The sequence below is a fragment of the Pongo pygmaeus genome, chromosome 1 (genome assembly GCF_028885625.2).
Source record: "Pongo pygmaeus isolate AG05252 chromosome 1, NHGRI_mPonPyg2-v2.0_pri, whole genome shotgun sequence".
Lineage (NCBI taxonomy): Eukaryota > Metazoa > Chordata > Mammalia > Primates > Hominidae > Pongo > Pongo pygmaeus.
The window spans coordinates 74,955,773-74,970,824 of NC_072373.2; the positions used below are offsets into that span (position 1 = coordinate 74,955,773).

The 15,052-nt window shown below is 40.0% G+C and overlaps 1 protein-coding gene across 2 annotated transcripts; it reads right to left on the reverse strand.

Moving 5' to 3' along the window:
* Positions 1–1,879: 1,879 nt before the first annotated feature.
* CACYBP (calcyclin binding protein) lies at positions 1,880–14,862 on the reverse strand. Of its 2 annotated transcripts, none has more exons than XM_054449573.2 (6): positions 12,500–14,862; positions 7,857–8,076; positions 5,852–5,948; positions 5,496–5,595; positions 3,983–4,080; positions 1,880–2,786 (listed from the first exon to the last, which is right to left on the reverse strand). In XM_054449573.2, exons 1-6 carry the CDS (start codon positions 12,512–12,514, stop codon positions 2,630–2,632), a joined length of 687 nt encoding a protein of 228 aa, XP_054305548.1. In that variant the 5' UTR covers positions 12,515–14,862; the 3' UTR covers positions 1,880–2,629. The 2 variants fall into 2 exon arrangements, with proteins under 2 accessions (XP_054305548.1, XP_063504535.1); XM_063648465.1 differs by lacking the exon at positions 12,500–14,862 and adding an exon at positions 12,096–12,231.
* Between the last annotated feature and the right edge of the window lie 190 nt (positions 14,863–15,052).

The following is a 15,052-nucleotide window of genomic DNA, read 5'->3' on the forward strand; positions in this document are numbered from 1 at the left end:
CAGCAGCAGGAATAGACTAAGACAATGTGTTGATAGGTTTAGGGTCATGTTTTACTTTTTCAATCATGTTAAATTTTACATGGTTCTAAAGTCAAAACTCTAGAAGTTAGTTACATTCACAGAACAGCTTCCATCCTCATCTCCTTCCTTCCGCTAACAATTTTTATTAGCTTTGGATTTACTCGTTTCTTTTTGAAACATAAGCAAATACACCTATGTGCATACATTCACACTTCTCACCCTTTCTTACACAAATGTAGTGGGTATACCATAAATGGTCTGCACTTTGCTTTTCCACTTAATCTATCCTGGAGACCATTTTACATTATATAGAATTCTTCATTGTTTTGTGACTTAAGTAAGTACTCCCTCATGTGGCTGCACCATAATACATTCCTGTTAAACAGACACTTGGGTATTTCTAATCATCTTTTGCATATAGCATTCCAAATTTTTGTAAATGTACCTCTCAGAGCCCAGAAAGAAGTTAAAATTCTGGGTCAAAGGATAAATGAATATGTCATTCTGATGGTTATCACCAAATACTCTTTCTGAGACAAGAGTCTTACTCTATCATCAATCACCCAGGCTGGAATGCAGTGGCATGATCTCAGCTCACTGCAACCTCTGCCTCCCGGGTTCAAGTGATTCTCGTCTCTCAGCTTCCCAGGTTAAGTGATTCTTGTCCCTCAGTTTCCCGAGTAGCTGGAATTACAGGCATCTGCCACCATGCCCAGCTAGTTTGTAGAGACAGGGTTTCACCGTGTTGGCCAGGATGGTCTCAAACTCCTGACCTCAAGTGATCTGCCCACCTTGGCCTCCCAAGGTGTTGGGATTACAGGTGTGAGCCACTGCACCCGCCCAAATATTCTTGTTAACCAAAGTTTTTTTCATTCCATTCCCATGTATGTGTCCTTATTTCTCCAGAGCCTCAACTCAATACACTTGTTTTTAAACTTCTTTTTCAAGTGAAAGGTAAAAACACTGGTTTATTCTCTTCTGAACAAGGTGAGCATCTTTACATATTAAAGGTCATTTACATTTCTTTTTGTATGAAGTATTCTTAATTATTGGAATCCTCTCAATACATTGTTTGCCTTGGGTTATGGTGGGGTTTTTCTTGTCCTATAAACATTTTTATGTAGTTAAAATTGATCAAGTTTTATTATTTCTTCTAGGTTTTAAGTCACATATAATGTCGTTTTCCCCCACTTTCTTCTAGTATTTGTATGCTTTCATTTTTACAATTAGATCTTCAGGCAGCTTGGAATGTATCTATATGCATATTTTCAGTTATCTTAGTATCATTAAAAACCCATCTTTACCCCACTTTTACCATATTCTGTAACTTTCATATGCATTGTGTCTGCTATTCGGTTCATGTGTCAACACCAATTACAGAGGCATAATGTTTCAGTATTTACTTATAGCTATCCTATATACATAAGCTGTTTCTGTATTTTAAATCCTACCATTTTTTCCAAATTCCCATATTAATTGTAGCTTCAGTTTACTAGTTTACCCTTCTGGATTTTTCCTGTGTGTCTAACGGCTTTTTTTTTTTTTTTTTTTTTTAATGAAACAGGTTCTCAATCTGTTACCCAAGCTGGAGTACAGTGGCATGATCATAGCTCACTGCAGCCTTAAACTCCTGGGCTCAAGTGATCCTCCAGCCTTGGTAGCTGGGATTACGGGCGCCAGCCTTCATGCCTGGCTTCAATTGCTTTCTCTGATCTAACTGTGTTGGCTAATACCTCCAGTAAAATATAGTAATGGAGATCACAGGCACTGGTCCTGACTTCAGGGGGAATAGGAGTAATTCCTACTAAAAGCCTGATTTTTCTGACATAATCCTAGACAAATAAATCATAAAACTGTTCTAATGAAGAAAAACTTAACTTTATTGAGCATAGGAATAAATGGGCTTTCAAATTATTTTTTGCTTTATGGTTATTACTTTTATAAACCATCTGATCCACGGCAAAACTAACTGGTACCATACAAAGATGTGTGTCTATTATTGTCATGTTTAGATTTAGTTTCTATTCCACATTCATTGACAAACATATTTAAATCTAGATAGAAACATATTTAAATCTAGATAGAAACACCTGTGATTGAATTAGTGCATGGTAATGCAAGGCATACACATTGCTTAAGGTGGCAATAAGGGGTCAGATGCTCTATAGCAACCTTCAAGCACAGGCACCGATTTGCATTTTATGCAAAACTTCAGGTTTTACTCAATTTTTACACTGGTGGAAGCTGATGTCAGTAACTTAAAGGCAAGCAAATACTTTTCCAATTCTCAGCTGAACAAAAAATACACACAATGTAGCGTTTTTATTGGGCAACACTTGCTTTTTATATTTCACATAAGAATGCAATATAACCCTTCCTTGAACAAAATGACCAGGGTACTAATAAAACCATCTTTGCAGGAGTGTTTAATAAGCATATTTTATTTAAATAAATCCTCCAGTAGGAAATGGAGAATTCACTGCCTTTACTTAGAAGGCTATGTAAATAGCTATCTGTCAAATTTATATATGCAGCTCACCAACATTCCCTTACTGGAAACATCAGTATTTCCACATCACATCACAGTTCCCAAAAGGACTTTAAAGTCTCAAAATTCCGTGTCTCCTTTGGCTTGCTTCTCTCTTGATTCCACCCAGGCTTTATTAATGGTTCGCTTCATATCATCATCTCCATCTTCATAAATTTTCTTTAGAACATTCATCAATCCCTCACTAGGATCTGTTTCAGTGTCATAGGAGGGCTTCCTTTAAAAAGAAAACATATACAACAATGGAGAAACGAAAGCACCGGAATAATTCAGGTTGTTAACATTGGCAGGAAGTAGAGGGAAAGAGGGAAGACAGAGTACCCAAAGATATTTACAATCAAAACGGTACGCACAAATTCATCTTAATGAAAACACACACGCACGTACCAAGCATGCACACACTTGGTGCATGGAAGAGGTCATAAAAATAGTAAGGGGCTATTTTTAGGCACAGGGATTTCCCATGGTTTTTTTTCTTTTTTTTGAAACAGTCTTGCTCTGTCGCCCAGGCTGGAGTGCAGTGATCTCGGCTCACTGCAACCTCCGCCTCCCAGGTTCAAACAATTCTGTCTGCCTCAGCCTCCCAAGTAGCTGGGATTACAGGCACATGCCACCATGCCCGGCTAATTTTTGTATTTTTAGTAGAGACAGAGTTTCACCATGTTGGCCAGGCTGGTCTCAAACTCCTGACCTCAGGTGATCCACCCGCCTCAGCCTCCCAAAGCGCTAGGATTACAGGCGTGAGCCACCCAACCTGGCCTCCTGTGATTTTTGACAGGTAAAATAAGGATTTGATTTTCTAACTTGTTTTCATTTTTTAAAAGCATGTTTCCTCATAATTTGAAAAAAAACACTTGAGGGAAAATCATAAACATAAACATGGATGTACCCTGAAGCTCATGTATTTTTTAATTAGAAAAACTCTCCTCTTAAGCCTGAGATACACAGTGGCCTGGGTCTTGAATTAATTTAGTCAGTACCTCTAGAAGATGAACTGACCTAGAATGCAAGTATCATTGAATAAACATTTTTAAAAGGTCATTATTAAGAAGGATAAAAATATTTTATCTTTTTCACTATAAACCAGTGACAATGAAAACTACGCATCACAAGCATCTGAGAAATTTAAAACATACAGGGATACCTAAGCCTCTCTCGAACTACTGAAAACAGAGTATCTGAGAATGGGCACAGTTATTTGTATAGAAGCACAACTGCGCCTAGGGTTAAGAACCATACTAAAGAGTCAACCCTTAACTACAAAGACCTTAAAAAGCAACTTGCTAGACGTGCCCTCTTCAGGTAGTTTGACAGTTGAAAGCAGAAATATATTATCCATAAAGACAAACTATTAAAAATCCATGATCTCAAACAATACACTAAAATTCTTTAAAAAAATGAAAGTAGACTCACTCTTTTTCTTTGCACTCCTTTTCAACCTGGGTCAGGTAATCCCACCTTGTGTTTTCCACTTTCTTTCTACACAATATAAGAACTGTATCAGTCTTGACCTGGAAGAAAAGCGGGAAAACAAATACAGCTTAGAAGACATGGAGATAAGCATGAATATTTATAAAACAATTATTTATTCAATTGATCAAGTCCCTAGTATGTACAGACTTATTCTGGGTGCCAGTAATACTTGTATGAACAGGCCAAAATCTGAACATTCATGGTGTGAAAAGACCATAAATAAGTAAAACTTGAATACCATGATATCCTAGAAAGTGCTATCAAGACAAAGCGGGTGTTAATGGGGGTGGGGGCAGGAACCTCATTAGGAAGGCCTCTCTGAGGCAAAATCTGAGCTGAAGCCAAAGGTCAGGAGAAGGCAGTTGGCAGAGCATGTAGAATGGCTCCAAGATGGGATGATCTTGGTGTGTTTGAGGAGCAGGAGGAGTGGCTGGATTTTAGTGACTGAAAAAGACAGTAATATAATAAAAGGGGTCGGGGATAGGCAAGAAACCAAGTCATATAAGGCAGTATGGGGCAAGGTGAGGCATTTGAAAGTGAGAAAGAAGGGTAATGTACAGGTCTTTAAACAATGATCAATACTTCTAGGGATCTTTTGGTACTCTACCTATGGGACTAGTAGATGCAGAAGGGTGCAGTAAGACAGCGAATCCAACTATATTTGAGTATCACCTGTAAGCTGTTAAGTAATTATGTATTACAAAAACAGATGGTAGAATGGCATGTCTATATACCTAACGCATTAAACTTCATTTATTCACTTTAGGCAGAAAAGAGGGACTATATGATTTAGTAAAAATTACAAACAGTAGTTTTTAAAAGACAGTTTCCTTATTTTTATAGCTGCTTCTAACTCCAAGGAGGCTAAGTGCTTAAGACCTCCTTTTATGTATACGAGCATCATGCACAATGCTAACACTAGCATTAATTTAAGCACTTTATATATGGTATTGCACTTCAGTGTATCATTTCAACTTTGTGAAATAAATTATTACTATCGCATAAATGCAGAAACTGAGGCACAGAGTGATTAAGCTGCCAAATGTCACAAACAATAAGCTGTAAACCTGGTATAAAACTCAAGTCTCACTCTTAACTACCTTCAAATGTTTACTTCCTTCCTGATTTTAATGGAATATTCTTACAATAGCCTATTCTTCTACAAAAGGAGTTGGCAAATGTTCTCTGTCAAGGGCCGCACAGTAAATATTTTAGGTTTCATTTAGGGCCATATGGTCTGCTGCAGCCACTTAACTCTGCCATTGTAGCACAAAAGCAGCCACAAACAACACACGAACAAATAAGCCTGGCTATGTCCCAATAAAACATTCACAAAACAGGCAGCGGTCCCTGTTACAGAGGACAAATTCATTCCAGTTCATCTCAGTTCTAAAACAGCCAGGTTCAATTTGGTAAGGTTTCACAATATTACAACCAAAAAAAGCACACTCACTTTTTTTGAACTGCCTTCCACAGAGATGGGTTTCAAGAGATTGTTCACAATCATGGAGTAACTCTTCCCATTTAGATTCTTTACCAAAAGATCAAATGACCTGCAACACAATGGTGAATACATCATCTTTCTAGTTCTATGAAAGGTACTCTTACTCCATAGTTCTTGTGGAAAAAAAGCTGCTGGCTTTATTTCAGGGTGTGCATTTGGCCAGTTAACGCTCACCTCTTCAAAGTAGTTGTAAAGGATAATTAATTCTAAATTTAAGAATTTTAAAAACTGCAAAGAAAAGAGTCTCAAGATAAGGCAATGTTGACTGTTAATTCACTGTCTTTCCCATTATAATGAGAACTCACCTCTCTGTGAAATGCACCTGCACATTCTCAGTGGGAACTTGATGAACTCCAGTTAACGTAATGTAGATTTTCACAAACTTATCTGACTGATCCCATCCTGGCAACGACAACAAAAGATGGGACGTAAGTAAGCCTCTGAAACTATCTTTAGAACAGCAAATGCACATGGCTCATAACTCAGGAAAGTAAAATTATGAAAATCCAGTCATATAAACATGAAAAAATTTGAAATGTAAGAAATTTTCTAGGTTGAGAAATGGAGCCTCAAAGCAGTTAAGCACTCTGCCCAAAGTTAGGCATCTAACAAGTGGTAGAATTCAGATTCAAATCCAGGTTTCTGAATACAAAACCTAAGCTCTTTTTATCCTTCAGAATAAAAATATGATCACTAAATACATTCTTTAAGATTAGTTCATTTACAGCTTTTATGGAAACAATTTTGTCCGACATCTAAATATTGGTAGTTCTCCACTAAGCTGGATGGCTAAGTATCAATACTAATTCCATAACCATTTCTACTTCTGTAAGTAGTCAAACAAATGGAATCCTAGCTCTCTTAATTCCTTTCCAGGGCAAAGTAGAATGTAAAAGACTCCAATTCTTCATCCAAATCTGACAAACCTACTGGTATCTATTAAATGCCATTTCGGTATGTATTATCAAACTACCAGCACGTCTCTAACCTAGAAGAACTCTGTCAACATAAAAGACATATATATACACTTCACAAAATACCATCACATTTGTAGAAAATTAAAAACTTCACAAAAAAGCATCTTGTTTATCAAGAATATATACATACATATCCCTGACTATTGCTCACTTAGTCCTATAGAATAGAAACATGCCCCATCCTCCATGACGTTTTTCACATTGCATGCCTCTATCAAAACATCTCATGTACCCCATAAATATATATACCTACTATGTACCCTCGAAAATTAAAAAGAAACATAGTGTTGATGAAAAAAATGCTCTAGTGGGTTCCAGAGAACTTCATTTATTAATAGTTTCTTTCCATTCAGTCAGTCCATCCTCCGGATTGACAAGTTTCTCCCTCAACACAAATCTATGTTCCTGGTTAAAATACCATAATCCTCAACACCTTCAGACCAGTTTCCTATACTCAACTGAGTACACGGTGCAATTTCCTATAGTACTATACAGTACATCTCTTAAGCACGACATACACATGCTTTTCACTATAACAATACTCAAAATAGATCATGCCTTCCAAGTCTCTATTCACATCCTCTGCTCGTGCTGTTCCGTTCCTTTTTGACTTGCTGAACGTACGACTCACCCTTCACACTAAGATCTCTCTAATTCTCCCTGTTCCTCACCTCCAGAATTATTTCCTCAGCTATGTTACCTATTATGTGCTAGACATTATTAACACAAAGAAAAATAAGACTGTCCTTGCTCCAATGAGAGCTCATCACTCATATTCAAGTTGCGCTGCCGCCAAAACAAAAAACTGTATACATCATTGAAGGAAAACAGTATTACTACATTATTAAACTATGAGTTATACGTCAATGTCCCAACCACAACATGAGCAAGGATTGGGTCTTAGTCACTGTTGTGTATCCGTAAGTCAAAGCACAATAGTGATACACATTAGGTGCTCAAAAATATTTCCTGAATTTAACTGGATTCCTCTCCTCAGTTAATTGTGGTGGTTGGCAGAGTGAAACATAAAACATGATTAAAAACCACCACCACCACCACCAAAGCTGTGCCTCATATATACTGAACAATTTCAGAATAAGTTTCTTCCTTGTTGTTACATTTTGTAGTGAATCACCTTACTCTTGTTAACAGCTTCTAGAACGCATCCTTTCCTATTTATATCTAAAAAAAGTTTTATTAAATAAAAACTGATGGGTCTTGCTCCAAGCCACCAAAAACACAGACTCAAAACTCACTGGGGATGAATTTGTTAGACCACTATAAGGAATAGGTTGCTCGGAGGCAGAACTGGCTATAGGGAAGCAAGTCATACCATAATTACTGATTTTCACCGTATAGCCCGTTGTAATGGGAGCAACCACAGCAGCTGGTTTTTCATTATCAAGAAGTTCTGCTTTCTTCTGTGATTTCTGTTGCATCTTGTTCTTGATTTCTGTCTCAATCTTGGATTTTTCAGCTGTAAGGGCATCACGTACTCTTTTCCTAGTAGCCTTTTCCAGCAACACCTTTACCTCTTCTAGATCTTTCTGTAGCTGTGTTAAGACAAAAAATAAGTTAGCTATGATAAATAAGGAAATGGCTTGATATTGTGCTTATCACTCATTTCAACTTACTGAAATAAGCACTAAGAATTAAGAAGTTCATCTAAATTTTCTAGGATTTAGTTGCAACTTCAATTCTTCCATCTGGCTTATTAACTGTAATTAACTCAAGCTTCTTTTCAAAAGGAAAACTTTGAACAATCTTGAACAAACAATAAATAGGTCTTCAAACCTAAATTTCCCAGTTTATGTTTTAAAATATTTACAAGAAACGTCTGCAACCTAAAAAGTAAAACAAAGAAATTTTTTTTGACAAAGGGTTCATAGATTTCCTTGTAACATCTAATCCAAGTGTCATTAGATGTCAGACACTTTTAAAATATTTAAGAGATAAGAGAACATGCAATGACCATGGTAAAATGCTTTTATAGCAAACTTAACTGAGGTAATGAATGTTCCACTTTCTGTCACTGATTGGTCTTCATTGATCTTCCCACCTCAAATACCTCGCATAAAAAAAGTCTTAATTTTTAAGACAAAAGATTAAAAAAATTTTTTTCTGCTTTTGAGGAAAAGTCTTGCTCTGAAGCTGGGTCAGTCTTACACTCAGAAGTGTAGGAGGTGGTTGCACAGAAGGTGACAAAAGACCGAAAATGCAACATACTCTTGGAAATTATCTTTTGAAAAAGCCACCACGTTCTCGTTTTCTTCTCTTGCCAATCCATCATCTATTAAAGTCTACTACTTTCTACTTTCTAGAGATAGAGGCAACATTTTATGAAATTCAAGAGTTAAAGACAATGTTAGAAAATTATTGAGCCTAAGTTTTTTTTCCCCCAATTACCCTCTGACATACTGCAAATACACAAGATCTTTCCAAACAGCTGTTTCACTTTTCTTACAATAACTTTACACTCTGGCTTGACACTAGCAACTTGACCAAAAAAATCTTGTGTCACAGCTTGATTATATCAAAAGCTCAATTTAAAAGTCTTTTAGTGCTTTATAACTCAGAATATCAGACGCACAACAGAATTTGAAAGCCTGTTTCTTAATAATCTTATAAAATGCAATAACAGAACTAATTCTTTTCTTTTACTACAAGTCTTTTATTATCTCATTTAACTCAGATGCCCTAGTTTTGCCTATCTATAACAGATGACATGGTATAAAAAGTTCAACTCTGGCCAGGTGCAGTGGCTCACACCTGTAATCCCAGCACTTTGGGAGGCCAAAGCGGGTGGATCACTTGAGGTTAGGGGTTCGAGACCAACATGACCAACATGTTGAAAGCCTGTTTCTACTTAAAATTCAAAAATTTGCCAGGTGTGGTGGCACGTGCCTGTAATCCCAGCTACTCGGGAAGCTGAGGCAGGAGAATCGCTTCAACCCGGCAGGCAAAGGTTGCAGTGACCCGAGATCGCACCATTGCACTCCAGCCTGGGCAACAAGAGCAAAACTCGGTCTCAAAAAAAAAAAAAAAATCAACTCTGCCCAACCCTCTTGTCCACTCTCGACCCTTCCAAGAACAGCTCACATTACTACGACAAAAAATCTTGCAAACTCACCTTTTGAGCATAGAACCAAGATGTTTCAGTTCAAAGTAATATTTTTATTGTAATGGTTTCAAAAAAACGCTGATTCTACAACTCCTAATTCATAATAAAAATATTGAAATGTAAAATGAAATATATTAAGTCTAAGCAAGAGGTTTTGCTTTTTGACTGAAATAGGAATACTTTATCTAGCAGAATCAGAAAGGTACTTCGAATTAGGCAAGGGATTCCCCCAATGGCTGGCTGAATTCCCAAGCCCTCTTTATTGCCAGTTTTGACTCTAAAGTACTCTTTTTATTATAAAGTATCCACTGAAAAAACTTAAAACTGAGGCAGTTCCTCAGTTCTGTTATTGGCAGACTTAAAACCAACAAAGGTGATTCCTTTGATGCTTTTTCTGCACAAATACTTTTAAGATGTCCTAGTTTCTTATCTAATTTATCATGTAATTTTCCTTGCCTTCTTGGCATGTATTTGTTTTACGTATATAAAAATTTTATTTCCCTTTTATCCCTACCCATAATGCATTCAAGCTTTATCTTCCTATTTCCTAATTTTTCACTAGGAGGCATTAACACCAATGTGCCTCAAAAATGGGCAAAGGAATTCAACACACATTTCTCCAAAGACACACAAATGGACACCAAGAACATTAAAGATGTTCAACATCTTCATCATTGGGTAAACGCATATCAAATTCCCAAGATGCCACTTCACACCCAGTAGGATGGTATCATAAACCGAAAAAGAAAAATAAAACACCCCAGAAAATAACAAATGTTGATAAGGATGTGGAGAAACTTTCGGAAGCTTCAAACATTTCTTGTGCGAATATGATGCAACCACTCTGGAAATAGTCTAACAGTTTCTCAAAAAGTTACCATATGAACCAGTAATTCCACTCCTAGGTATATACCCCAGAGAACTGAAAACACATCCACGCAAAAAACTTGGATACAGTACTCGCTGCAGCATTATTTATGCTAGTTACGAAGTGGAAATAAGGCCGGGCGCCATGGCTCACACCTGTAATCCCAGCACTTTCAGAGGCCAAGGCGGGCGGGAGGATCACTTGAGATCAGGAGTTCGAGACCAGCCTGGCCAACGTGGTGAAACCCCGTCGCTACTAAAAATACAAAAATTAGCCGGGCATGGTGGCGCGCGCCTGTAATCCCAGCTACTCAGGAGGCTAAGGCAGGAGAATCTTTTGAAGCCGGGAGACGGAGATTGCAGCGAGCCGAGATTGCGCCACTGCACTTCAGCCTGGGCGACAGAGCGAGACTCCGTCTCAAACGAAGTGGAAATAAATATCCACAAACGGATAAAAGGATAAACACAATGTGCCATATGCATATAATAGAATATTATTTAGCCATAAAGAGCATGTGTACTGATACACGCTACACCATGGATGAACTTGAAAATGTTACTGCTAAGTTGAAGGAGCCAAAAAACAAAAGGCCACATACAGCGTGACTCCATTTATATAAATGCCTAGAATAGGCAAATTCACAGAAAGTACAAGATGAGTAGTTGTCAGGGGCTGAGGGAGGAATGGGAAGCAATTGTTTAAAAGACATTTAATGGTTTCTTTTTCGAGTGATGAAAATGTTCTGAAACTAGACAGTGATCGTGATGGCTGCACTACACTGTTAATATACTTAAACAAAAAACAAAAAACAAATACCTGAATTGTACACTTTAAAATGGTTAAAAACTTGAATTTTATCTCAAACAAAACAAAAATCAAGTGCCCTTAAATGTATATTTCTAAGTACCTAAACTGAGAACGATCCCTACTTTCAAGAAGACTAACACTGAGCTATCCACCTGCAAGACTGTGAAGTTCTCTCCTAGGGGCACATAGTACCCAAGACCTACCTTAAAAGACTTGTCACAAGATACCCAGATTAATACTGGAACACACAAACCTCAGTTTTTCTTCATTTAAAGAAAAGATTTTGAGTTTAAAAAACAAAAACAAAACAAAAAAAAGCCTGGGATTCCCCAGTACTTGTTTTCATAAAGCAAATCTAGTTAATACACACCCAACACTTAACTGTGAATAACTGTCCCGTCTTCACCTCCCACTTATGCCAGGAAATGAGCAATACAAGTACTATCATTCCAATTTTCTAACTGAGCAAACTAAGTCTCCACAAAATTTAATTCTCCAACGTTCAGAGTTTACAGAGCTTTCACACAGGCCATTCGCTTTCTTACTATTAATTACAACTAACTTTCCAAGTTATTTATCTTAAAAATCACATACAGCAGATTGCTGTTTGCCAATCACTGACTTAAACACCTAGAAATCGTATTTTTTTAACAACCCTATGAAATGGATGCTACTGCGACACACAGAAGCTAAACAACTTGCCCAGAGTAACACAGCTCCTCGTGTGTAGAGAAAACATGACTAAGAGAATTCAAGTGCTAGCACCGAGAACTCACCTTCCAACCGCCCTCTACCAAGAACGACCCTCATGTTTGCACCCAGCTTTGCTTGAATGAAGCTTCCTGTCCACTGGCTGGGAAACCAGGGCAGAAAGGGCCTGAAGAACACGCGCAACGGGCCGCTCTCCCAGACCCACTCCCCGCACCGCCTGCACGGAGAATCGCCGCACACCCCCGCTCGAGCCCAGCAGGCGAATGGGGTGCGAGGTCGAGGGGAAGCGCTGGGGAGCCGACGGCGCAGCAAGGGGCGAGTGAGGTGTCCCCCGGGAAGGCGGCGCACCGACTGCCGCGGGACCGGGTCGCCGCAGGGCGGCTCAGCCCACGGAAACGGCGGTGGGGCGGGAGGCTAGCGCTGCAGCTCCAGCTGGGGGGCATGAGGAAGATGGGGCCGGACCACTTACCTCTTCTGAAGCCATGGGGGCTGGGTCAGGCCGAAGTCCCGAGCTGCAGCCGCGCAGAGGAAGGAACAGGAAACGCCGCGCCGAGCCCTCAAACCGAGCGCAGACGCCTACCCGCACGAGTCGCGGCGCCGCAGCCTGCGCCCACACCGACCCTGCGCAAGACCGCGGCCCGCCTTCTGCACGCGACGGATCTGGAACCTTCGCGAGGCAGCCGCCGCCACCGCCCACCGCGAGCACGCACAGCCCGCCAAGCCTGGCTCCACCCACCCTTCCCCGCCTCGCTGAGCCTGGCCTCACCCCTCCCCGCCCCGCCGAGTCTGGCTCCGCCCGCCTGCCGAATCTCCTAGCAACGCTCAAGTCTCGCGAAGGAACCGGCAATCCGAGAAGAGTAATGTCTTCCTCTCCGCTCTGACAACTTTGTGTATTATAATTTGACCGCGTTGGGCCACGCTGCGCAGTCGCAGCTCGGAACCTCTGCCTTAACCCAGCCCCGGAAATAACGTGCCGATCTTCGGAGTCCAAGTCGGAAGTTGACTAGAGAATCACCTGCTTTCGTCCGCTCTAGGACACCAGACACACCAGGCCGCCATGTTGTGTAAGGTTAGTCTCTCGGCCTCTGCGAGAAGAAGGCAAAAAATGGGGAGGAGCAGCCTGGTTACTTTCAAACGAGAAAGAACGGATATGTTAAGCGTGGAGGGCTCCTAATGGTAACGGTTTGATTTTCAGTGAGTTTGGCGCGGTGGAGACGTCACCGCGGTCTATCAGCTCCGACGTGGTGGCGTCATCACTGGCCGCCGTAGGAGGTGGAGCTGCGTTGGCCCCGTGACCGGGCCACGTAGCGGAAGCCCGGGTCAAGGCCCTAACAAAAGGGCCGGCCTATGGCCACAGTTTCAGGCCCTGCTTTCTGTCATGGACTGTTGAAGCACAATTTCCTGGTGCTTTCGCCCCTTTCACCGACCATTTCAAGAGTCCGTAGTTCTCGCCTGGGTTTGGATTCGGTATAACTGAGCCTGTTTACTATCAAAGAAAATGGTGAAATGTCTTCTGGAGACGATGTTCTTCTCTTCTGGTTCTAACCCTGTCACTCAGTGAGACCCCCAGAGAAGCCTAGTTTTCAGATTATTCTAGTCCTTGGCAGGCTCAAGATGTCAACAACACGGTTGGAAACAACCCCTGAGAGGTCACATTAGCCCGCACTCAGCTTTACAGATCGTCCAAGGCAGCGACCCCTGAGAGGTCACATAGCGCGCAGTCAGCTTTACAGATCGTCCAAGGCAGCGACCCCTGAGAGGTCACATAGCGCGCACTCAGCTTTATAGATCGTCCAAGGCAGCGATTAGAATCAACAACTCGGAGAGGAAAAAAAGCTGTTAGCGAAATGGAGGCTGACCATTATCTGTAGTAAAGAGTCGGAAGTACAGTACAAAAATAAATTACTGAAAGGCAACATGCGTGAATTTCACACAAAAAAATGAAGTTGAGGGAAAGAAGCTAGACATGGAAGAGTTCATATTGCGTGGTTCCATTTAAAAACTAGGTGTTAATGAGTATAGTGGGGAGGACAATGACATGAAAGAGCCACCAGGGGGCTTTTGAGGTTCAGGTAATGTTTCTTGATTTGGACACTGATTATAGATAGGTGGGTTCACTTTAGAAATCTCATTTAGAAATAGTTGTAAACGTCTATTTATGTACGCAGTTTTTTCTGTAGATTATGCTTAAGGCCCGGCGAAGGGGAATTTGCCCAGGTAATGGAAATATTACACCGATACATAGAATTGTCAAAGTTCATGGGATGAACTCCTAAGAGCTGTGTATTTTATCGTATAATTTTTTTTTTAAGTGTCCAACCAATAGCCTGGAATTATTAAGTACATAATTAAATAAAAACAAATATCATGGACCTAATGCAGTGAACAGTTACCTCGTTCTCTTAATTGCTCAGGCTAAGGACTCATACTTGAGTCTTCTGTCTCAGGCCTTACATCTTGTAGAACAAGCCTTACTGGCTTAATCTTCAAAATATGTAGCGAATTAAACGACTTCTCACAACCTCTGCTTCTACCACCTGACGGGGTTTGGGACATGCTACCCAAAAATACGGCACCTAGACATATTGAATACTTTAAACTGAAGGAATTTGAGAAAGAACATATGCAGGAATGTCTCTTTCTTGCACCTTTCTGCTCTGAAGCAGGACGTAATACCCTCATGTGAGAGTTGCCCTGTCTATACCTGGAATAAAAGTAACATCTTTATCTCTGAAAACACAGGGACGTAGAGACGAATATGAACATCAGGCCTTGCTAAGTTTCCCCCAGTTTATTACCCTTAGATCACAGTCTTTTAGCCCCATCACATTTTCCCACAATTCTCCATTCTTCTTCAAACCTACTCTAAACAACACTAAGGTTAACTATTTATTTGGGTCTTCATTTCTTTATGAAGTTTCCATGTTATGTAAAACTAACATTAATATTTATGCTTTTCTCTTGTTAATTTGTCTTTTGTTACAGGATCCCCAGCCAATGAGCCTAAAATGGGTAGAAGGAA

What these genes read in the sequence shown, in the direction of transcription:
- CACYBP (XM_054449573.2), bottom strand. An exon ending in GGTGAAAATCAGTAATTATG is followed by an intron (nt 5,949 to 7,856) that starts GTATGACTTGCT and finishes TGTCGTTGCCAG; the next exon opens with GATGGGATCAGTCAGATAAG. An exon ending in AAGGAGTGCAAAGAAAAAGA is followed by an intron (nt 2,787 to 3,982) that starts GTGAGTCTACTT and finishes TTCTTTTTAAAG; the next exon opens with GAAGCCCTCCTATGACACTG.